This window comes from Grampus griseus, assembly GCF_964374135.1.
Source record: "Grampus griseus genome assembly, chromosome: 2".
Taxonomy (NCBI): domain Eukaryota; kingdom Metazoa; phylum Chordata; class Mammalia; order Artiodactyla; family Delphinidae; genus Grampus; species Grampus griseus.
In genome coordinates this window covers 36,796,843-36,822,410 of record NC_139018.1, presented here as the reverse complement: position 1 = coordinate 36,822,410, position 25,568 = coordinate 36,796,843, and the positions used below count along the sequence as shown (strand labels likewise).

The 25,568-nt window shown below is 47.7% G+C and overlaps 1 protein-coding gene across 1 annotated transcript in view; it reads right to left on the bottom strand.

The window, feature by feature from the left end:
- SPTB (spectrin beta, erythrocytic) overlaps positions 1 to 25,568 on the bottom strand; it is a 120,950-nt gene that overhangs the window by 56,356 nt on the left and 39,026 nt on the right. The window contains exon 2 of the mRNA XM_082647106.1: positions 8,915 to 9,113. Within this exon, the coding sequence (XP_082503232.1) occupies positions 8,915 to 9,062 (148 nt within the window). The 5' untranslated portion in view covers positions 9,063 to 9,113. The remainder of the gene's footprint in view (positions 1 to 8,914; positions 9,114 to 25,568) is intronic.

Below are 25,568 nucleotides of genomic sequence, written 5' to 3'. Positions count from 1 at the left end.
GAGTTGAACCTAAGATGCTGGTTAACTAGATCTGGGTACATTAATACAGAGGAAGACTATACAGCCATGAAAATTATAATCTGCACGTTTACAGACATGAAAAAAATATGCATAATATATTGCTCAGTGAAAAACATTCTAAGATTATAGATAATGTTAATATTTATACATATACATGCACAGTCACATATCCATAGGCATTACAATATCTATATGGGATATTAACAATGTTTCTAGTTTTCTCTTTCTTACCTGCTTTTCTAATCTTTTCTACACTAAATATATATTCTTGTGTATTAAAATGTTTAAAGATAGAAAAGCAATCACCCTAGTTTTTAAAAAAAATAGTTTTTATATATTATAGGAAAAGAGAAGTTATCATAGAACAGTTTAAATTAAAAAAATTTTTTTGAAGAAGGCCAGTTTTGATCTGGGGCTTGAAGATGATAATGGTTTTAGAATGGCAGGGAAGGAGAGGGGGTCTTGTTCAAAGCCTCGGGTGGAAACTGGCAAATGTGTATTTGTGTGTGCATGTGTGCATGTAGGTATGCGGGTGCATGTTTTGGGGGTGAGAAAGAGAAGCAGTTAACGCATCAGAGCAAAGGAGTCAAAGGACAGTCTAGGGAATCTGAACTTTATACTCTGGGAAAAGAAGAGCCAGATAAAGTGACATTTCACTAAAAATTTGTTGGAGGATAAAGATTCTAAGTGCCCTGCACAAATGGGGTTGGACAGGGGAGAGGCTGGAGCCCGGGAAACCAGCTTGGAGGCGGCTGCAGAAGTCTGTTTGAGGTGCCGTGGCCCCACTAACATGTGAACTATGGAAATGAAAAGATAGGAGCTGATCTGGACAGCATCACGGAACAAGGGTCAGCTAGCCCGGGCAGGTGACAGCATTTGGAGGCTGTAAGACAGAAGTAAAAATGAGTTCAGGGTTTTGATCAAAGAGGCTCTAGAGGCTGCTGGTGAAAGCAAAACTTTCCCATTCCGATGTATCAGGTGGGGTGTGGAGGGGGAGATCATGCAGGTCTGAGGGACATTCAAGCAAGCTCAAGTGCTGTAGCCTCAACAGCACAGGGCTGATTTTAACACCCCGGGATTCCAGTCTTGTCCTGGCACTCCCTGCCATGTGACCTCCCTCATCTATAAAGGGGATGGTGAGAGCTATACCTTGCCTACTTCAGAGTGGCTGAAGGGTCAGTGAGATCATCTGGTTAAAAAGCACCTAGAACACTAAGCAGCTGTATAAACACCAAGCACTGTTGTCACGCACACAGGTGGCGGCTGCATGGAGAGATGACCCTCGCTGAGAACACAAGGCTGCAGAAGTCAAGATGGTCCAGGAACCCAGCCTCAGCCTAGCCTTTAATAAACAGAGAGAATTTCTGGAGAACCCACTGATTTACTGAAAAGGATCAATTCCCTTCCCCAAAGCCAGGAGCCGAAGCTCCTCGGTTCAGGGTAAAGGCGTGTGGTCAGCGCTACCTCAAGGGAGCTTCTTCCCAGGCTACGAGCTGGGAAGACCTCCCGCGTCAAGTGTTACATGTGAGGAAACTGAGGCCCGGAGGAGCAGAAAAGTAAGTTGGCCGAGGTCACCTCACTGGGGAAACTCCATGATAGCCGCAGGAGGACAGAAGAATGACGTGGTGGGGATGGACCACTTTCTGCTCCCTGTGGCCACCAAGCTGACCCTCATTGCCACCTTCTCTTTCCTGGACTTCTGTGCAGCCTCTCCACAACCTGTTCTCCCCATTGAGGCCAGAGTGATCTTTCAAAGCTAAACATAACCAGGTCACTTCTTTGTGAAGAGCACTTTTATGGGTTGGGAGCAGTGCCATCCACCCAGCCCTTTACTAAAGGCCACAGCCCCTGTCCTGAGAGCCTATAGCTCTCCCTGCTAAAGGCTCCCACCCTTTGACCCTTCAACTCTGCCACTCCTTTGCAAATAATCCCCTCATTAAACCCCTCAGCCACCGCTTTAGAGTTGCCCGCTGCATGGCCAAGATACCCATGGCCTTTAAGGCCCCCGTGATGTGGCTCCTGTCTGCCCCTCCTGTCTCCACCCACCAGTCCACACTCTCACTAAAACAAGCCCCTACTCATCCTTGGGTGAGTTATAAGCTGTGGGTTATGTTATAAACGCACAGTTCCCAGTTAATAGCATTTATCATCATTTGTCATGACATACATGTCTATATGTACGAAGACACATGTGTGATTATCTATTTCTCACTAGACTGTAGAACAAGGTGCCCTGGTTGATCCAGTTTCCAGAGTCTGAAGGCCAAAGGGTTCGGAGGCAAAATTCTCCCAGAGACTAAGCTGCTACCAGCCTCCCTGTCATTCTGTCTCAGTGACATGATAAAAAGGGAAAATGAACAATTGCCACAGATGCTCTGAAAATGACATTCTTGGCATCTCTTCAGCCAAGCAGCACGCAGGGGGGACCCCATGGGGGGAGAAGGGAGGGAGTGCTGGCTGCTCCCAGGAGCCAAAAGCACAGTCCAGGCCTGGTATCAGAACCTGCCCTTGGGAATGAAGCTGACAGCCCATAGGAATGTCCCAGAGATGGAGGAGGCTATTAACATGGCTCACTCAGACTGCGCCGCATGGGGAGGGAACAGAGTCTCATTATTAACCTCGGTGTATTAATATTTGATAAAGCATCTTCACGATGATAGATAGCAGTCACCCAGAACAGGGGAACAGCTGTGGTTCTGCAAAGCATTCTCAAAGAGGAGGAACAGTTTTTATCAAGAGGGGACAATGGGAGAAAGTGTTATGTCCTGGGCAGGGGAAACTGCCCCGGACCACACGGTGCAGGTGGCACACTGGCCTCCCTCGTAGGTTGGTCTACACAGGTAACTGGCAGGTTTCTCTGCACAGTGGCCTGTCTCAGGGGAAGAAGGAGAACTCAGAGTGGCTGACCTCCAAGAGCTGCTGAGCCAATTATGTTTTTCTTCTGACAGCACATTAAAATGATTGCTGATGATTAAAGATATTTCTGTGAATAGTACATTTTCCCAATATCTAGTCTTTAAATAGAACTCCATTCCATGTTTTGAAATCTGAGAAGAAAACATTTAAAAAATTTCTCGTTAATGACACCATCTTTGTTCTCACAGGTAGCTTAAGAGAGACATTTGGGCCATGCACACCTGATGCCTTGGTCTCCAGCAGCTGTTTTTGAAACTGTCAACTTAACAGGCTGCCAAGAAGCACCCCTGTGCCAGGGGTCAGGCTGCTGACCCCTCCTGGCACAACTGTGATGGAATCCTGCTCTCTGAAAGAAATCATTCACCCTTTGGACACAAAGCCCTTCTCACACAACTGGGGCACCTGGGCTCAGAGTCATCCTGGTGCAGGTGGGGTGAGACTAAGCGTCACTTTTTGCCACCAGAGTCAGGAAGGAGCCCGTACCACCCTCTCTGGGGAGTTTCCAGAGGGTCCAGGCTGGTGGGCAGGGAGTGCCAGGGTCTGAGGACCACTGTCCTAAAGCTCTGATGGAATACCTGCCGGTCGCAGAACTTAACCTTGGGGCCTGGGCACAGTGGGTCTGGAAGACATTCAAGGTGCAGAGTGGCAGCAACCCTGTGCTTCAGGGTACAGGGACATGGCCTGCAGTGCACCCGCTGCCCTGTTGCGTTCTCTGAATTGTCCTAAAGCAACCTCACCTCTGGCCTCACCTCATTTCTAGTAAGAAGGCTACAAAGAGAGAATGTGGAAAGAAAGCACGTCTCTAGTTTGAAACATGACTTGGATTCTGATTTAAAGGCACAAGCAGAGTGGGCTACATAATTTCGTGCATTTTGTCTTAAAAGGGAGGCTCTGTGTCGTCTGTCCCTTAGTAATTGTTCAATGAGCCAAAAAGGGGGAGAAAGGGCGTGTCGGGTCCTCCCCTCCTCACAGCCTCCTCAGGAGGCCCCAGCCTGCTCTCTGCACTGCAACCTTCCAGATGCCTCTGCATCAGTGAGCTGGAAATCACACAGCGGGCGGCACTTGGGATGCGGGGAGGCTGAGCTGTGTGCGTGCATAAGGCAGGCAGGGGATGTGCGATGGAGGCTAGTGCACAAGGTTTCTCTTTTCAGGGCATCTTTCTGTTGCCTTCCTCCAACCCCCCCCCCATCCCCGCCCCGTGCGGCCACATCTGCCCCGAGGCAGCATCCTCACCCAGATCACAGGGGTACACAACAGGTGCGAGGGTGCGTGCAGGCAGAAGCCTCCTCTGGGATGAGGAAAGAGGGCACGAAGGGCAGGCGTTCTGGCCGAAAACTCCCCGCAGCCTGCAGTGCTTCATCCCTCATTCAGACCCACAAATGTTTGCCTAATGGCGCCCAGTGTGAAGGACAGGAAACGGGGTGAGTGACGATGAGGATGGCTCGAGGAGACACTGGGAGCTTTTCTTTTTTACTGAAACGCGAAGGCTGGAACCTCTTGGAGGGATAGGAACTTGGGCTTTCCAGCTGCTCCCCTTCCTCTAACTTTCAAAGCAAGTCTGAAAAGTAAGAGGGGCCAGAGGCAGTCATCAAAGCAGAGAATGGCCTCCCGTTCAGGAAGAAGCCTCAGGACTTAGCCACCGCTGAACCTCAGGAAGCGCTGTCAGCTTTAGAGGCTGACACTGAGCGCAACATCTGCCCAGGGACCTACCTGCGAATATTCCTGCTGGGCCCCCAACCCTCCCCTTGGCATGCCAAGGTCCAATCCATCCCCATCCAGGAGCCTCCTGCAGTGTCTTCTTACCCACCTCCCCTTTCACTTTAGTCAGGCTGATCCAGTTTTGAACCCAGAGTAATTCATTCTGGAGAGGAGTCACGTATTTGTATACCAACGTGGCAGTTTCCAGGCAGAATAACCAGATGGCTTGTTTATTTCGGCCCTGGGCGGAAGAGCCGTGAATGGCCTGAAAGGCTGAATAGGGAGTGCTTCCTTTGGAGCTGAGAGGAAGATGACTTAAGAGGCAGAATAGATGGAGTCCAGCTAACCTAATGCAAGTCCTCTAACCACAGGTCACTAAGCAGAGAGGGACCAGGAAGAGCTGCCACACTAGGAAGAGCATCTCACAGGGCCTCACCGTCCTCTGGTTTCTTGTGCCTTCCAGTCACTCAGCTGATGGCAGACACACACCTGGGGTCTAGGCTGGATGCCTTTGGAGAAAGATCTGCACAGCAGCGGGCTTCATCCCCATGGCCCCTGGGTCCCTGGGGACCAAGCCAAGAGCTCGAAGGGCAAGCATTAGCCTAATTCCGCTGGTCCCTGGCTCTTTTTTCCAACCCAAGCCTTCTAAGATGAAGGAGGGTGGGGGTTAAGAGGGAAGAAACTGTCCCTGGAACAGGCCAAGGTAACTGGGACATTGACTGAGCTGATGAACTCGAATATCTGAAGTTGGGAGAAGAGAAGGGACAGAAAGATACTATTCCTGGGAGTTCCCTGGCGGTCCAGTGGTTAGGACTCAGCGCTTCCACAGCCAAGGGCCCAGGTTCGATCCCTGGTGGGGGGACTGAGATCCCACAAGCTGCAAGGCCAAAAAAAAAAAAAAAAGAGAGAACAAAAAGAAAGATACTATTCTTAAGGAGATTTCCTATAAATACTAACATTCACCTAGTATATTATTAATAAAATAACTTTCATAAACCTTATCTTACTTGATCTTCACAACGACCTTGGGAAAATACTACTGTCTTCATTGCGTAAAACAGGAGATCGGGGGCTTCCCTGGTGGCACAGTGGTTAAGAATCCACCTGCCAATGCAGGGGACACGGGTTCGAGCCCTGGTCCGGGAAGATCCCACATGCCGCGGAACAACTAGGCCCGTGAGCCACAACTACTGAGCCTGTGCTCTAGAGCCCGTGAGCCACAACTACTGAAGCCCGCGTGCCTAGAGCCAGTGCTCCCAACAAGAGAAGCCACCGCAATGAGAAGCCCGCGCACCGCAACGAAGAGTAGCCCCGGCTTGCAGCAACTAGAGAAAGTCCGCATTCAGCAACGAAGACCCAACGCAGCCAAAAATAAAATAAATAAAATAAATTTATAAAAAGAAAAACCCAGGAGATTGACTGAACTGTCCTCCATGGCAGTAGCATTAGCAGTGGAACCAGGATCTCAATCTGGGTCTTGTGACATTTTCCTCCTCATCCCAGGACCTTCGATTTGAGATAGGAAAGACCAGGCCAACATCTCCAATGCTGCCATGTATACGTACAAAGCAGATCACCGCCATCTTTTAAGAAATACAGGGCTGCACGCCTTCCTTGCCGTAGTACTCCTGGGAGTGGGGGAGTGGCCTCAGAGCACGCTGGAATAATAGGGACCAAAGGCAGCCTCTGCTTCCTAAGCCTCTTTGGAAAGGCTGACCCCGCCTAGACTGCCAAGTCAGCCCCAAAGACGGCACTGAAGAGAAAAACGTCAAGAAGTTAAAACCAGTGGGGAGGTGGGTGTGGGAGACTGACGCTCCCTTTCTCTGCTCTGCCTACCCAACCACTCTACTTTGGACCTTCTCAAAGCTTTAGTTTCTCCCACAGGTCACTCAGAGTGGGCTCTCAGGAGAGGAAATTCAGTAAACTGGTTAGGGTTTTCTTTGTTTTAAAAAATCCTGAATGGACCCCAAACTTGCATGTTTACTTGTTAGCCAGATGTTCTAAATGACTAAGGTCCAGGCATGCAGCTCTACACTCTGCGGTTCCTCTCCTTCTGGGGGGCTTTCAGATGCTTTGATAGATGAGATGCACACTCGTAGTGAGGAATAGGCAAGGCTGATAGAGGGCCCTTTCCTGCTCAACCCAGTTCTACCAGTTTCCCAGGCTGCGCATCACTCAGGCCAGGCTACCACACAGACCCGCCAACTGGACCAACTCTTAGCCCATCGGCCTGTTAGAACCACACACACCCTTCAATCCCCGGCCCCAGGGCCACCTCTTCCATAGACAAGTCCCTGATGCTCCCGGCATCTCCCCCTTTGTTCTCTCATTGCTATTTAATTATGTGTCTTTCCCATAGTTCTTCTCTAATTCTACTCATGCTAATTAATGATGAACATTGTTCACTTCCCTAATAGATCATAAACTCCTCAGGGACGCATACTATGTTGAATCCAACTCTCTGCTCCCCTCCTCTCCACATTCATGTCTGGGTAGGGGTTTAGCTTTACACATAGTAGGAACGTGACTGATAATTGTTAAAATGGAATTTACCTCGATTTCTTAAAAAACAGGTTACCCGTGAAACACGAAAGACAGCCCCACTCCTCAAGCTGTTCTTTGGCAAACTTTAGCGGAACACAGTACCGCTCTCCCTCCAGCTGTATCCCAGGGTCACTGCAGCCAGACCCAGCCAGCATGAGACACAAAGAAGGTCACCAGACTGGCAAAGGCAAGGGTTCCAAGTTTGGTTATTTAAAGAGGTTAAAATTACACTGGGGTTGGTGCCAGTATACATCCCCTAGGAAAACCAAGGAAGGATTTTGTGGGGTAAGGGATGGTGAGGAGGAGATGAAGGAAGAAGAAAGGGAGTTTCCTGCAAAGAGCAAGGACCAAAAGGGTGACGGCTGAGACCTGAAAAGATTCTCCACCGTGACAAGGGAATGAGCTATCCCATCCCTTTTACAGGGATGGGAAACCCAGACACTCCTGAGGTGAAATGTCATCATGGCCTCAGAGGGGCCCTGCTCATGACTCAAGGTCAGTTGGAGACCCAGGCACCTGGGAACAGAGTGGAGGGAGAGAAGGTGGAAGGAACCTCACAGAGGGCCACAAGGAACCTCACAGAGGGCCATGAGCGAGGGGCAGTGGGAGAATCAGCCCAGAGAGTGCTTATGGGAAGGCTGTGCCCTTCAAACAAGGCGGAAGATGGAACAATCGATGATGGGGGATGCGAGTCTGATCTGACCCATACACCACCCCATGTAACCCAAACTCTCTTTATTGGTCAAGGACTTAGGGTCAGAACATAGCTACCCTGGGCAGGGCTCCATGGAGGCAATGGTCACAGGGGTTGGAGGGGGGAAAAATCCCAAGAATCAGATCTCAGCCAGCAGGGGGAGGAGAAGCCATTTCCACTAGAGATTAAAGATTCCCTCTCTCTCTCCCTCTCTCTCTTTCTTTCTCCCTCTCTCTCTCAGACACACACACACAAATCTATTATGAACCTGCTAAGTAAAAATCTAATTCCAGGGACTTCCCTAGTGGCGCAATGGTTAAGAATCCGCCTGCCATTGCAGGGGACATGGGTTCGAACCCTGCTCCGGGAAGATCCCACGTGCCGTGGAGCAACTAAGCCCTTGCGCCACAACTACTGATCCTGCGCTCCACGAGAGAAGCCACCGTAGTGAGAAGCCCGCGCACAGCAACGAAGACCCAATGCAGCCAAAAATAAATAAATTTATTTAAAAAAAAATCTAATTCCAGTTTGATAAGAGGTTTCGTCCAGAAAATCCTCCTTTCTGAGGCAGTGTGGGGAAGACGTTATCTGTTCTCAGTTTCCTATCGAATCACCCTTTCCTTTCGGGGCCACAGAGAAGATGATGACAGTTCCTCTATCCAGGACCAGGCAGGGGATCGAGGTCCATAATGAGGTCCACGCACCCCTGCCCGGCTGTCCCGCCCCTCACACACTCCTTTGCCCAGACCTTCTTTCACTTCTGATTTTGGACACAGGTCATTCAGGACAGAGGTTGAGGCCAACGGTCCACCTGCAGCACCTCACACCTGGGAGGAAGTGGGGGACATGTGGGAAGAGAGGCTGCCTGATCTGTGCTCCCTCCCGAGGGGCCCTGGCCTCTGAGCCACGCAGCCACGTCTCCATCACCGCCCTGCTAGGGCTCACGCCAACGCACACAGAGGATTCACCACAGGCGGGAAGGGCAGTGAACCTCGGGATTAGGCGAGCGGCTCCCCTAACCGCCACGGCCCCGAAGAGTACCTGCCAAGGCCTTGATCCGGGACCTCTCAAAGAGCCTGGCTGAGCTGTTGTCATTATCCAGCTCATCGTCCGGGGCATCCCAGCGGGCATTGATCCGGCTGTACGGTGGCTGGTTGCCCACGTTTTCAACCTCCGTGGCCGATGTCATGTCAGCAGGCTCTCAGCAGCTATGCCTGCCTCAGTCTTCATGGAAGGGTCCCTGGGGGCGGACAGCAACATAGTCAGAGGGTTAGTGCCCACCCCCTTGGACTTTGTCTCAGGGGAAACTTATTTGGAGCGTCCAACAGGAGTATATCCTGCGGGAGCAGCACATGGTGCCCTCTGCCTGGCCATGCTTCCTACCCAGGGTCTCCAGGTTGTCAGGTATAAAATAATGCAGCAGCAGAAGCAGCAATGGTAACGGCGGCAGTGGCGGCGGGGACGGAGAGCTGCACGCAGCAAGGGTCAGGACAGCCAGCAGGTGGAGACGTCAGTCGCAGGCAGGCCCGCTGCCTCCAAACCCGCTGCCGCGGCCACCGAGGGGGCTGGCTCTCCTGGGAGTCAGAGGCTGGCATGGACGAGCTGGGAATAGCAGCTCCATCCTGTGGACTGGGGCCAGGACCCAACCTGGCGGGGAGATGGGGACAGGGCAGGAGAGGGGAGAAGCTGGGAGTTGACTCAAACATGAATCAGTGGGGAGAGAGGAGAGCATGAGCTTTAAGATGCCACTGGTGCCACCAGCCCCTGCAGCTGCACTGGGGAAAGTTAACTCCTCCCAGTGGCTGCCCAAGAGCCCTCCGAGTTCTTTCCCTGCAGCAAACATTCAGAAAGCCGGACCCTTGGTTTGGCCTTCTCTGAAGTGCGCCCAGGTGCTTGGACAAGCTCTCCTGTTGCGTCCCAGGCACGATGGTGGTGTGCGGTGGTGAGGGGAGCCCACCGACAGCGGAGCTGTGTGTGTTCATCTGTGCCGTGAACATGGGCATCGGGAGCACTGGGTTCCTCACTTGCCTGTCACTCATTCACGAGGCTCATTCATTCATGATTATGTCAAAGATGCGCCCAGTCCCTACGAGGCGGCAGGCACTGTGCCAGGCAATTATGAGTGAGACAGGAAGGGCCCTGTCCTCGTGGAGCTTCTACTCTGGCAGCAAGACAGAGGATTGAAGAAGGAGTTACAACAAGGTGCCACAACTAGGAAAGGATGAGGGTGCGTGAGGGACTCGTGCTAGAGGCTGGGTACCCGGGGAAGGAGAGTTTGAGCGGATTCCTAGAGGAAGCTTGGAGGCATCCCATAAAGGGATAGGTGGAAAGGAACGGGTCCAAACAAAAGGAATAACGAGCAGGTGCACTGTTCTGAAGGTAAGAAAGGGCGTGGCGAAACTTAGGAACCTTACGATATAACTGGAGGTGAGGGCGAGGTCAGAGAGAAAAGCGGGACAGGAGGCTAGAGAGGCCGGGCTGGGTCCTCAATGTCCTGGGCCTTTGGAAAAAGACCGGCTTCCCTTCAGTCTTAACTTCCTCCCCCGTACCTGCCCTTCAGTGCTCTCCCCAGGGAGCTTACAGGACTCCAAGATCAAGTCTGTGACACAAAACAGGGAGCCTAGAGCCTTCCTATCCAAGAGAACAAAAGGGGTGGGAGTAGGGGAGGCTGTGAGGCAGACAAATGACAAGTGTCGACAGCGAGTGAGCTGTGAGGTAAGCCACTCTCTCCCGGAGCGCGTGCATACACACGCACGTCACACACGCACTCAGCCCAGCACACACACTCACCACCCAAGCAGGCACACGCTTGAGGAAGAAGGGAAGCCAGTTCACCAATCCAAGCGTGACTGCAGCCGCAGAGCCCTTATTTTTCAGACTGAATCACTTCAGGCTCTTTTCCCCCCATCTGATGAATCAATCCCACCGCAGGCCTTTGCAGTAAGACAGGAGGAGCCAGAATTATCCACCCTAACTGCATAAGGGAGGAAACCAAGGCCTCCTAGGATGAGGCCTCCCCAAGGTCATCTCGGGAATGACTGCTGCGGCCGGGAAGAGGCCACTTTACGAAAGCAGGTGGGGAACGAACATGGCACACGGGGTCAGAGGGCACTCCCCGGCTTCCAGGGCTTGGCCAAGGTGTTTGCTACTCATGCGGCAGGCAGGGGGCGGGGTGGGGGAAGGCAGGGGAGCCAGCCATCACCCCACCGGGTATCCGCGTGATTCCAGGCCTGGGACCCAGCACACCCTCGTCCCTTCTGACAGCCTGTCGTCTTGCACAGACGCGCTGCTTCCAGGGCTGAGATGTCCCACTCGGCTGGCCCCGCGGAGGTGGCTGGGAGGGCCCTCCTCCCTCCACCACGCCCTTCCCTACTTCCCTTAAGGGAAACCACCACCAGCTTGGAGCTGCGAGTGGGGAGGGGCTGACAGGCTGACCGCTGGCCCCTGAGCAGGGCCGAGCTGCCAGATGCAGACGGCGAGGTGAGATCGGATCGTGCGTGCAGGAGGTAACCAGACCCTGGCTCTCCTTCTCGTCTCAGGCTATTTTTAAGCGTGGCTGAGAGGGGCCCAGGCCGCGGGGCCCAGGGAGTGAGATTACCTTTGCCGCGGCTCCGTAAATAAGTCTGCCCCAGAAAGATGAGCCTGAGCGGGCAGACCAGCAGGACCGGGCGTTCAAGACAAGACTGATGGCCCCGGGAGCAGAAGAGCAGCCACTCGACAGCAAGTCACCCTGCTTAAAAACGCCCGTGCCGCCTGCGACTGCAGCTCGGAGGAGGCTGCAGCCGGGCAGCGGCTCTGCCGGAACGTGAAAAAAACACACGTGCGCGTCTAAACACACAACGCTAGGTGTTTTTTCTTTCTTTTTTTTAGAAGGGTCAGGTCCCTGAAGACAAACACCAAGGAAAGAGATTCAGAAACTAAAGAGAGGCCCTCTTCCTCCTGCCCCCTCCCCCAGCCATGCCCACCCCAGCAGCCTGCCCAGATGGCATCCCATCAGGGCCAAGGGGCTGGGGGCTGGGCCAGTGTGCTCAGAGGCAAGGGGAGAATCGGGTGTGAGAGGCAGAAGAGAAGAAAATAAGAAAACAGGAAAGCTACAGATGGTTATTCCAGGAAAATAAAACAAAACAAAATATGCCTAAAACCAAATTCAAGCCAGGGTCACCCATAATTGTCACAATGGCCCTTCAAAGGCATGGCAATAAAGAAACCACCATGACTGAAAAGAACAGCATAGGCTGGGGACACACGGTGGGGACACCTAACCAAATGGGGGGGTTCATGGAAATGACATTTAAGTTGATATCGGAGGGGAACTTGGAGCCAAGGTGATTCAGTCACGTCTTTAAGGATATAAGTCATCTATGCAGCCAGACTGGCCCTCCATGAGTATGACAGACAGCAATTCCATGGCTAAAAATAGGCCCCAAATTGCACCTCTCTTCCCTGCCAGCCCACCCAGGAAAAAAGGTATAAGAAGAAGTTCCATGTCCATTTACTCCCCAGTTCACCCTGAAGCCCCCTAGAAGCCCTTCTCGCAACCCACCAGACCCTCGTCAGACTGCAGGCGGGTCTTCTGTGGTCTGTGGGACCCCGCGCCCAGGAGAGCCCACCTTCCCTGTCCGTCAGCCTGCCTGTTCAGCAGCGGGGCAGGCCCGTCTCCAAAAGCACAGTCCGAGGCTCAGCCTCACACGGCGAGCTTCTGCCGCCCCCTGACCCCAGGTTACACTTTGAGTGGGATGGGTGCCTAGAAGACTTGCCCACAGCTCAGTACTGAAGAGCTCATGTGATCGCACAGCGCACTCACTTGCAGAAGGAGCGCCTGCCTGGGAAATGGATTTCACAACATCACTGATGCAACCCACAGCTCTGCCCTTCGCTCATGTGCCCAGGGCCCCGTCTGCTTCTGAGATCAGGTGTTAGGCCTCGGAATTTCAAGCCCACGTGCTATGCTCAGTTAATTCCCAGGGCGGGTAGGAACCCAGGAGGTGGCCGCCGCGGCAGCTCCTTTCCCCGCCTGCAGGGTGCTGCCAGAGTCCTAGGTAGAGCTCACTTCAGCCCTTCCCATAGCGCTGAGCAGCAGAGGATGGATGTTCTTTTCTTTCCCTCCCAACCCTATCCCCTCTTTCCTGTACCACACAAACGTGAGCAGCAACAAAGTCCAGGAGTGAGAAATGGGGGAAATACAGGCTGATGCTGTGTTTCCTTAGCAGGGTCACCGGTGCAGGCTACTGCAATAGCTTAAATACAGTCTTCCTTAAACCGAGAATTTAGACATTCTCTATCTTTATTTTCTCTTTAGTTGTAAGGTTTGACCCCCTCACTTGCTTCCTATTTTGTTCTGCCCCTTTATGCTACCCCAAACCTGCTTTTAACATGTTTTGCTACTATGGCAACCCAGGTCAAAAGATTAAATCCTAAAGTTTCCCTGGAAATTTTCTGCCAATACTTTTACCAAAACAGAACGTTCTTCTGCTCCCTTTGATCATAATCTCATTGCATATTCACAGACACCTTAAAGAATAGTTAAACACTCACTAAAACATCAGGAGAACCAGTGAGCTGCCCAGCGCAGGGTACTCTATATCTACAGCCAGCCCCAACTTCCTCCCCATCCCCCGTCTCCAGCCTGGCACCTCCATCCGTCTAGCAGACGTCTCCACCTAGAAATTACGGCTCAGTCTCATTACGGCTAAGACTGAGCACACGGCTCCCAGCACAGCAGAGTAGGGGAGCTTCAGGACCATAGGGTGACAATGAGGCCCGGGCAAGCATACCACCTGTGGGTGAACTTTCCAGCAGATGGACATCACCAGCAGTGCCTGGGCCAAGCTGCTGCCTCTCCCCAGAGCACACTCTGCTTCCCCACACTCTACCATTCCCACTCTGACCCAGCCTGGCTTCCAGTCCATCATTAGGAGGGTGCGGTTTGGGGGTTCTTAAAGTCTCAAGATTCCTATCCATGGTTGCCACCATCAAGGATGCCCGTACATTTGCAACATCCTGGTCATTCTAGTCCACTGCTGTTTGGTCATTTTAATCCTTCTGCTCCAGTTTCTGTCACCAGGCAGGGACTTCAGGCCCACATGTCACAACTCGTCTGCCCTCATCATGGAAAAATCTACTACTAAGAAATGGCTTCGGTCATGCTGCAGCTGCTTGGATGGGGGAGGAGGGGAGGGATCATGGCCCCGACAGTTCTTACAGGGATTTGAATGGGGAACAGGTGCTGCTCAGCTCTGATACAGGGATTGGCCCATCAGCCCTCTATCTTAACACCACCTATCAGCACATCACGTCCAACACAGACGCAAATGTCCACTGGGAATGATTAAAGGAGAGGGGAGAGATGGTCGTCTTAATATATGTAATTTTCAAAGATTATTTTCTATTGGGATTCTTGGGCTCCATAGCTACACATACAGAAAGCTATTACAACCCAGTCCTACTTCTTATCCCTCCTGACTCATTTCTTTCAAGATAGTCCCTGGCCTCCTCCCCCAAAATAAGTAGTAATTCTACGATAGTTGAATTGAAAAGCTGAATGCCCAATTTCTGTTCTTCCAAGAAGACTTTTCTAGAACACCCACAGTTACCCCTCTCTTCTCTGATGAAAACTGCACAGGGAGGTAGTGTGGCCTCAACATTCGAAGTGGTCAAGAATAGGCTGAAATACCTATGAACTGGGAGAAAATATTTGCAAATGATGCAACTGACAAGGACTTAATTTTCAAAATATACAAACAGCTCATACAACTCAACAACAAAAAAACAAACAACCCAGTCAAAAAATGGACAAAAGACCTAAATAGACATTTCTCCAAAGAAGACATACAGATGGCCAACAGGCGCATGAAAAGATGCTCAACATCACTAATTATTAGAGAAATGCAAATCAAAACTACAGTGAGGTATCACCTCACACCAGTCAGAATGGCCATCATTAAAAAGTCTACAAATAACAAATGCTGGAGAGCGTGTGGAGAAAAGGGAATCTTCCTACACTGCTGCTGGGAATGTAAATTGGTGCAGCCACTATGGAGAACAGTATGGAAGTTCCTCAAAATACTAAAAATAGAGTTGCCATATGATCCAGCAATCCCACTCCTGGGCATATATCCGGACAAAGCTATAATTCAAAAAGATGCATGCACTATTCACAATAGCAAAGGCATGGAAACAGCCTAAATGTCCATTGACAGATGAATGGATAAAGAAGATGTGGTACATACATACAATGGAATACTACCCAGCCATAAAAAAGAATGAAATAATGCCATTTGCAGCAACATGGATGGACCTAGGGATTATCATACTAAGTGAAGTAAGTTAGACAGAGAAAGACAAATATATGATATCATTTATATGTGGAGTCTAAAATATGACACAAATGAACTTATCTACAAAACAGAAACAGACTCACTGACATAGAAAACAAACTTACGGTTATCAAAGGGGAAAGGGGTGGGGGAGGGGTAAATTAAGAGTTTGGGATTAGCAAATACAAACTACTATATATAAAATAGATAAACAACAAGGTCCTACTCTATAGCACAGAGAACTGTATTCAATATCCTGTAATAAACCATAATGGAAAAGAATATGAAAAAGAATATATATGTATATGCATAATTGAATCACGTCGCTGTACACCAGAAACTAACACATTGTAAAATCAACTATACTTCAATAAAATAAATTCTAAAAAAAGAATAGGTTGAAATAATTAATTTGAAATAAAAGGTGAGATATTTCTCATGAAACAATTGATTCAGAAAAGATAATCAAAAAATAAAACCATTAGATAACAGATTGATGGAGAATTATACAATGGAATCAAGTTCCCAACACCTGAATTCACTGATGAGTTTTAGCATCACTAAGAATAAGACAATGAAACACTGTGTGTCTCCAGATATGATGCAATATGAAGGACATCATGGCCTATGACGTTCTTGCCAAAAAAGTTGAACCTCAATCTGATCGAGTCTGTAGAGCTAAGTTCCCATTTACAGGAATTATAGGAGATTGATAGACAAGTTAAATGACAACATGAGGAAGCAAAGAGGCAGACCCGGAAGGCGGGTCATTTTGCAGACAACCGACTCCACTTTTTCAACAAGTCAACGGCATTAAAACAAACAGACTGAAAAAGAGGCAGAGGGTAGGGACTGCTGTAGATGAAAAGAGACTTAGGAGATATAATAGCGAATGTAACATGTATTTTGTTTGGAATTTGAATCAAACAACACCAAAACACATTTTTTAGACAACGAGGGGTATCTGAATTATAGACTCAATAGTGGATAATGACCAGGAATTATAGTCAATTATGTTAGGTGTGATCATGGCTTTGAGGTTATGTTACCATGGCCCTAGCGCCTAGTATGGTCTGGCTTCTTCCTCCCAGTCCAAGCTCATCCCTCACCACATGCACTACGTGCATCCTTCAAGTCTCCTTTCAGTTCTCAACCGGCATCCACGCCCCAGGCCGCCCCCTCCTCACCCCACCCCGGCTCTTGTGCACATTGTGCCCTTGGCCTGGAACACTTCCTGGAGCATCTTTGCATGTCTGGCTCCTCCTCCTTCCTCAGGTCTCCTCTTAGGTATCACTTCCTGTGGAAGTCCTCCCCAAGTACCACATCTAAGCTAAGTCCTTTGTCATCCTCAGTCTGGGCACTTTGCTTGACCCCTTCATAGCCCTCATCATAATTGCAATTACTCATACATCTGTTGGTTTACTTTTGTTTTTGTCTCTCCCTGCCTAGACTGTAGAGGTTCCTTGCAGGCAGCTGCAAGCCTGTCTTATTCATTATTGTATTCCAGTGCCTAGCACTGTGCTTGGGACATAGAGGTGCTCAGTAAATATTCTCCTCCTCCTAGAGACCTAAGCTCAAACTCTGGAGCCTCTATCCCACCTTATTCCTTGATCCATGCAGTACTTTCACATAGTCCACTTATGTGCATTGAGCACTTATTCAATATTGATTCATCACCACGGCCAGTCATTAAGCCTCTGTAAAGTGTCTTCCATCCATCACTCCTTTATGTTCTAAGGCTTCCACTTCACTCCAGGCCCTTACCGTTTCCCGCCTGGACTTGGGTAATGGTCCAACTTTGTCTGTTTCGGGCCTCTTCAATCCATCCTACACAGCCCTCCTCATAATGATTCGCCTCTACTCCATAGCTTTCAGCAACTCTCTAACGCACAGTCTAATCCAGGGTCCTACATCAGTTGGTGCTGAGCTCATACTCTCTCTTATGCCATCTCTGCTCCAACCAAGAGGGTCCACGTGTCCTGCACCCCCCACCTTTGTACCATGTGCCTCTACAACTTTATTTGTGCCACATCCCGTATGCTGAAATTTAGGCACCTCTCCTTGCAATTTAAAACAAATATAACTTTCAAACATTTAGAAACACAAAATAACATTTTCCTAGAATAGGAAGGAGGTCACCTTACCCCTCCTATTCAACTCCATGGATCCTGCACTGCTTCTATGACCAGCAAGTGGAGGTGGCAGGCACGGTGGGCTCAGGGAAAGCTGCTGATGATCTGTGCACCGACTCTCCCTCCTCAGTCCTGCTCCCTCCCCCAGTCTCATGTTTATTGCTGGGTGAGGCCAGATCCTCACTACCCTTCCTTCTGGCCATCCTTCCAATCCTGGGAAGAAGATGAATCTTTAGCTTCTTCTCCCTTCCATCTTCATTTTAATATGTTCAAGTCTTTCTCATCTTAAGTAAAACTCCTCCTTTCCATCCTTTCTTTCCTCCCTTTCAAAGCCAAATTTCTTGACAAAGTTGCCAAGAATAAGAACAGGTGATTTACAGAAGAGGAAATCCAAAAGGCTAAGACCCTAAAAAGAGATACTCAAGTTCATTAGCTAACCAACAAGTGCTGATTAAAATGAGACACCAGAGGCAAACATTATCAAGCTGGGTAACACGAGGTGTAGATGGTGGTGTGCAGCACAGATACCTTGTGTACTACTGGTGGGAGTGTGGAGTGGCCCAGCCATTCTGGAAGGCAGTCTGCAGTTCTCAGGCAGGTTACGTATCTACGACCCTGTTCGTAGGCATGCAGAGCAAAGAAATTCTCACACAAGTCAAAAAGGGGACAAATGCAAGGAAGTTCACTGCAGTGTTGACTGTGGTGGTGGGGAGGTGAAGATAACCTGTGTGTCCATCGCTGGGAGATGGACAGTAAAATGTGGTGAATGGACACATGCAGGACACATGGCAGCATTGGAGGATCTTAAAAAATAGTGGAGAAAATAAAGAAACAGAATGAGATCTATAACACACCACTGAATAATTTCAAAACATATGCACATAAAACAGCATACATATTATAAGGATATAAACAAAAGAAAAACTCTTAAACACATGAAGATGGTTGTCTCTAGGTGGACTTAGGGAAACGGAAAAGGGAAATGGAGATAAAAAGAAACCAACCAACCAACCAGGGGAGGTGCCCTGCCTAGAAAATGATGACGATGAACTGAGAGGTATGATGAGGCCTCTGCTCCTAAAGTAAAAATAGATACAGTGTATTTAACTATATTCATGAGAACTTCCTCAACCCATAACAACTCACTCCTTACTGCACTGAAAGCTGGCTTCCCTATTAGTTCATGAGGCTATTCTTGAACTATTCTTGAAGCTATTCACTGACAGCTCCCTTCCTTGTTCCTTAAAACAACAGATGCTTTTCAGGTCTTATCTTGACTTCTCAGAAGGCTTAAGCTCTGTTAGCCATTCCAAAATTTCCTGAAACCACTTCCTTTGTCTTCCAGGACATGCTCCTTGTTCTCCTTTAACTCTCTGGCCTTTCTCCTTGGCCTGCTCTGGGGGCTACGCTTCCTCTAACCTGTCCCTTGAATGGTGATGTTCCCCAGAGTTCTGTCCTGGGCCCCTTCCATTCTTCCTCTGTCTACTCGCTGTTTCTAGACAATCTCCTGCACTCCTGACCTGAATGACCACCTCGCGTGAATGACTTCGTGACCTTCACCTTGCATGACCTCTCTGCAACTCCCATCCATCACATCCAACTGCCTTCTGAACATCCACCTGGAAGGCCCACAGGCCTCTCACACTCAGCATTATTCCCAGTTGACTCTATCATCAACCCAGTCCCAGTCCTTCCTGCCATGTTCCTAGTCCACCAATATCCCAGTGGCCCAAACCCAAACCTGGGGTGATAGAACCCAGTATCTCATCAACTCAGTCCCCTCGATATCGCTCAAATCTCCATTCTTCTCTGTCTCCACTGCTCCCCTTCACTTCTCACCACTGTCATCTCAACTCTAGTGGCTTCCTGCTGATTTCTTTGCACCCATATTTGCTCTTTTGCCTACCATCCTGACCTATCCTCTACACTGTGGCCAGAAAGATCATCTTAGAATATAAATATGAGGTCACTTCCGTACTTTAATAGCTCCTCTCTATCTCAGAAGAAAGTTTAAAATCCATCATAAATCAGAGTCAGAGCCTTTTGTGATCCATCCCCTCCCTGAACACTATTCTATCCAACCCTCCCTACTTCCGCAACCCTACTTTCCAGCCATAACGAACTCTATTCAGGTCCCCAGCTCTCTCTGGACACACTCTTTGCACATGCTGTTCCCTAAGCCTGGAACACACTCCCTCTTTTTCAGAATAATTTCTTATCCTTCAGAACTCGTCTTAGCCTTTGCTTTCTTCGAGAAAGCTCCCCATCTTCACCCCCATCCCCTGCAGCAGTGGGAGGTGGGAGCACTTCTTCCAGGCTCCCATCACACTCAGTGCTCATTGTCATCAAAGCACTTAGCCACAAAGCCAGGGACATCCTTAATCATTTTTTTTGTCCCAATTGCCCAGCATAATGCCAGGTACACGAAATGGGGATAAAAAATACTGAACAAATGGGTGAGAACTGAGAAATGCAGAGTACTGCCCTGAAGAGGACAAGAGCAGCTCCTGCCGAGGACACACTATTTGGAGGCCAATTTGGAGGTCAAGGTGGTGAAGGGGCTGGAAACGTGGCACGTAGCAGGAGTGCTGTGAATGCAGGCTGGTCATCGATGCCCTGACAGTGTCACTGTTGCCCTTGTGCCTCAATCTCACATTGCCGCTGTCTCTTCCTCTTTTGCTGGACTGTGGTGGCAAAAGAACAGGCAGTGGCAACAGGGCCCAACGCCTACAAACCAATCTTGAAACCTTTCAGAGCAGCTCCGACTCAACCCACACCTCAGTTTTCTCACCAGAAACATTGATGAAAGCAGCCGTTCTCACCCAGAACTCTTCTAGACAGGGAAGCCCCACTCCACTTAGCTGAGAAGTCTTTTATTCTTTCTTGTGTCACAGAAACATCACTCATAGAATGGTTTCTATCTGTACAGCTCTGCTACACAAAGAGATCTATTTTAAAAGTTGAACCTATAAATAATATATGTTATGGGTGCCAATTCGGCATTCATTCATGTTAGAGCTTTTAAAATAATTCAGTTAAAATTAATCTTTTAAAAGTTGCTCAGGCCCACAAGGACTCCTGAGGGGACGGGCGCTGGCTGGAGGATTTTCCCACCTTTGGCCAGGGCATGAGCCTGGTGCGGTGGGGCTGTCCTCTGGACACATACAGGACACATACACAGCCCCTGCAAGGCTCCAGTCTCGCAGCAAAGGCAAGTGCAGCCTTTCCAGGCTTGGCAGAGCCGGTCCGCCTGTGCACAACCTCCCAGTCTGCTCAGAGAGCACCCCTCGGCCACTAGAATCCGTTTCAGCCTCCTTCCCTGGACGCTGCTGATGGGGACGCACCAGCTGCTGGCTCATGCAGTCACTCTGCCGCCCACGGTCCTCAGGAAAAAGACTTGGCTCTTTACACAACTGTGAGCAAAGCCCAAGGCTAGGAAGGGAACCTGGAATTTACTAGGAGCGTTATATACATTGCCCCATTTAACACACACCTATACTCACAAACTATTAGATATTATTACTGTTATTACTGCTATTAGTGTTATTGTCCCTGTTCTATCAAAACAGCAGACCTGGGTTGAAATCCTAACTCCTGTACTTAACTTAGTAGTCGTGTGCTCTTCTATAAGTCACTCAACCACTGTGTACCTCAGTTTTTCCACCTGTAAAATGAGGGAAATACCCTGTGCTTCCACGGCACAGGATAGGGCCTACCAATGTCCAAATTCTACTCTTTCTACACTCAGCTTGGAGGCATCTTCCAGTCACCCCTATGGTTAGGTGTGGCTGTGTGATTGAATGTGCACAAGGGACACCACTTCGAGGGCTTAGCCATAAAAATCTTCCCCATAATTCCTCATTCTTTCCCCTAAACTCCTAGGACCTAAAGGGCCAAGATGAGAGGAAACTGATTTCCTGGATGACTGTGGGGAACAAAGTCTCCCCCTCAATTTATACCCATTGACTCATCTATGATGTGAGCCAGAAATAAAATTTATTTTACAGTTCCTTATTAGAGCAGTTAGGATACCGAAATCAACACACCCACCACTTACCACATAAAGCTGTGTACAGATTATAGGAAGTTATATGAAAATGATGTATAAACCATAGAGTACCCTATAACCCCAAGGTACAGTTATTTACAAAGAAAATGCAGTACTTCTCAGTATCAAATTTGTGGGTCTGCTCAATACACACACTCTCACAGCAAAAAGGAAAGTACACAGTAGAAGGAGTCTACTGTCATTACCCCATTGCCCCTTCTGCAAACGTCTTTCCCTTTCACCCCTGCCTCAAGCATCCAAGCTCTCTCAACCTCCCTTGATGCCAGGTTCCTCCACTGAGTTGAATGACCCAAGTGGAACTCCTCCTTCAGACCTACTTCCATCCTTACTTCAAAACAAAATTGACTTTGACAACCTAATTCCCTATCATAGGCAACTCCTCAAAGGGAAGGATGCCATTTTCACCTCAGAGGTCTCTGCACATGGCAGGGACTCAATTTTAGTACATGTTAATTGGATGAAACGGATGTATCTACTTTCCCAAGGGGCAGAGTACCTCTCCCAGGGAACACATCTTAATAAGCGCCTTACAGAAATAGATCACCTTATTCAAAGGATGGATATGAAAGAGACAGTGTAGGACCCAAACCAGACAAATAGGTGAAAAATGGTTAGTCAGACAGGTTACTCAGCATGTTCAAATTGTGTGAGGGAGGGAACTGTGTATGGTACCTACAGGGAAAGCCAACTTTGCCTAGAGAGCCCCTGAAAAGTATAGCCTTAACTTATGTACAACCTGTGCTAGGAGGTAAACCCTGGGTGGGAGAAGGAACTGTCCAAAGTTAAAGAATGTGGCAAGAAGGGTGCAGAATGAGGTCCTATTTCCTGCCTTCTAGAGTTACACTCAGACCTCTTAGCCTCACTGCTGGCCTGACCATAACCAAGGACTTTGATGAATTTTCCAACATTATTCTAGTACCCTGTATCTGACTACAGAATCAAGACAAGCATTCACAAGTAGGTTGGCACTGTTTATTCATTAATTCAACAATTTTTTATTGAACAAAGCACCCCCCGCAAAACTCATGAAATATTTAGATATAAATAGAACAAAATATGTGCAAGATCAGTAGGCTGAAAACTACAAAACACTGATGAAAGAATTTGAAAGTCTAATAAATGGAGAGATATACCACGCCCATGGAATGGAAGATTCAATATTATTAAGATGTCAATTTTCCTGAAACTGATCTACAAATTCAGTGCAATGCCAATCAAAATACCCACAGGGCTTTTTTTTTTTTTTTTTTAGAAATCAACAAGTTGCTTCTAAATTTTCTATTGAAATACAAAGATAATAGAACAGCAAAACCATTTTGTAAAAAGAACAAAACTGGAGGATTCACATTACCTGATTTCAAGACTTACCACAAAGCTACAGCCATCATGATAGCATAGTATGGCAAAAGGATAGACACACAGATCAATGGACTAAAGTCCAGAAATAGACTGACATATATATAGTCAAACAATTATTGTCAAAGGTGCAAAAACAATGTAACAGAGAAAGGGTAGGTTTTTTCAACAAATGGGTGCTGCACAACTAGACATCAAATGAAAAATAAAGTGAACCTCTACCTATACCTTACACCACATACAGAATTTAAGCTAAAATGGATTATAGACCTAAATGTAAAACCTGAAACTTCTAGAAAAAAAACAGAAGAAAATCTTTGTAAAGTTGGGTTAAGCAAAATATTTTAGATACAGCACCAAAAGTATGATCCATAGAAGACTGAGTATTATAAAAGAAAAAATTGATTAATCTGACCACCAAAATGTCTGCTCTTTGAAAGATATTAAAAATACAAGCTGCAGACTGGGAGAAAATACTTGTAAAACACTTGTCTGATAAAGGACTTATATCTAGAATATATAAAGAACTCTCAAAACTCATTAATTTTTTAAAAAAGGAAAAAACTCATTAATTAAAAAAAGCCTCAATTAAAAATGAGCAAAAGCTTTTTTTTTTATTTTAATAAATTTATTTATTTATCTTTGGCTGTGTTGGGTCTTCGTTGCTGTGTGCGGGCTTTCTCTAATTGCAGTGAGCGGGGGCTACTCTTTGTTGCAGTGTGCAGGTTTCTCATTGTGGTGGCTTCTCTTGTTGCAGAGCACAGGCTCTAGGCATGCGGGCTTCAGTAGTTGTGGCACAGGGGCTCAGTAGTTGTGGCTCACAGGCTCTAGAGTGCAGGCTCAGTAGTTGCGGTGCACGGGCTTAGTTGCTCTGCGGCATGTGGGATCTTCCTGGACCAGGGCTTGAACCCATGTCCCCTGCATTGGCAGGCGGATTCTTAACCACTGCACCACCAGGGAAGCCCGAGCAAAAGTTTTATACAGATGTTTCATCAAAAGATACGCAGATGGCAAATAAGCACATGAAGAGCTCAATATCATTCATCATTAGGGATGATGAAACTACAATAAGATATCACTACGTGCCTATTAGAATGGCTTTTAAAAAAACTGACAAGTGCTGGTCAGGATGCAGAGCAACTAGAACTCTCAAACATTGCTGGTGGGAATGCAAAAGAGTACAGCCACTCTGGAAAAGAATTTAGCAGTCTCTTACAAAATTAAACATATGTTTACCATATGACCCAGCAATCCCACTCCTGGGTATCTTTACCCTAGAGAACTAAAAACTTAGGTTCACACAAAATGTAAATGTTTATAGCAGCTTTACTCAATAATGACCCCAAATTAGAAACAACCTGTTTATTAACTGGTGAATGGATAAACCAACTGTGGTACCTCCACGCAATGCAATACTACTCAGTGATGAAAAAAAGAACTGATAAATTAGACCCAACATGAATGCATCACAAATGCATTATGCTAAGTGAAAGAAGCTGGACACAAAAGGCTGCATACTGTAGGATTCAGTTTATATGAAGTTTTGGAAGAGGCAAACCTATAAGGACAGAAAACAAACCCGTGGTTGACAATGGTTAGGGTTGAAGAAAGGGGCTGACAACAAAGGGGCATGAGGGAATTTTGGAGGGTGATTGTGGTGGTGGTTATACCACTGTGTGTATTTGTCAACACCTATAATAACGTACACTGAAAAGTGTAAATTTTACTGTATGTAAATTATTCCTCAATAAATTTAAAAACAAAATACTGAAACTAAAAACATAAACATAAATAAAAAGACTAAAAACAAATACTTATTGAGTACCTACTATGTACAGGTGCATTGTTATGAACTGCTTTCACAATAGTGATATAGAATAATTATTACAATTTATTTTAAAATAATGAGAGGGTTTTCTCCAGCAAGGTACTATAATGGAGGAGATTCTGCCCTCAGGTTGCCTAAGACGTGGATATAAGCAATGATACAACAAAATAGAATTAGGTAAGTGTGAAGAGAGAGACGTAAATAAAATATCACAGGAATTCAGAAACAGGAGAGAATACTGAATGTTGGAGAAACCAGGGAAGGCTTCACGATCAAGAGATGCCATTTGAGTTGGGTGCTGTTGACAGGAAGTGGTGATTTTATTGTCCAGGTAAACAGTGTTTATCAGAAAGTTTTCTCACATAATTTCTCTTTGATCCTTCTAACAACCTGGGAGACAGGGTAGGAGTGGGGGAGATACTATTAATCGCAGTTTCAGTTAAACAAACTAAGACTTTGAGATCAAGTTCCTTGCCCAACACTTGGGTGGCAAAGCTAAGGCTTAAACTCAGGTCTTCTGAGAGTTCGGCTCACTCTCTGTTCCCAGATGGTACACCCATCTAGAAGAAAAGTTCTTCCTTCTCATGATATCGAGAGTGACTGCTAATGGTGCCCTTTCCACCTTCGGATCTCTCCAAGAGAATGGGTTACTTCTAGCCGTTCTGGCCACTGAGAACACCCTACAAGGCTAAAATGCTTATTTGAGTCTTTCCTGCATGTGGAATGAGAGCCAGCAGAGGGGAGATTTTCTGTGGCATTCATTTAAACTCAATGTCTCAAAGTATCTTTTATAAATACTAAAAAAACCAAAAGCCTTGAAAGTTACAAGGATAATATGGACTGCTTCGAATGCATGGTCATATACGTAACCCTGAAATTATTTAAGACGCGACCCCAGACCTTATAGGGCAAACTACTCTTGGAGGGGATCAGCTCCCCCAAAGAACTCTGAAGCTCTTCCAAGAAGCTTTCTTGTGACCTGAAGGAGGACACC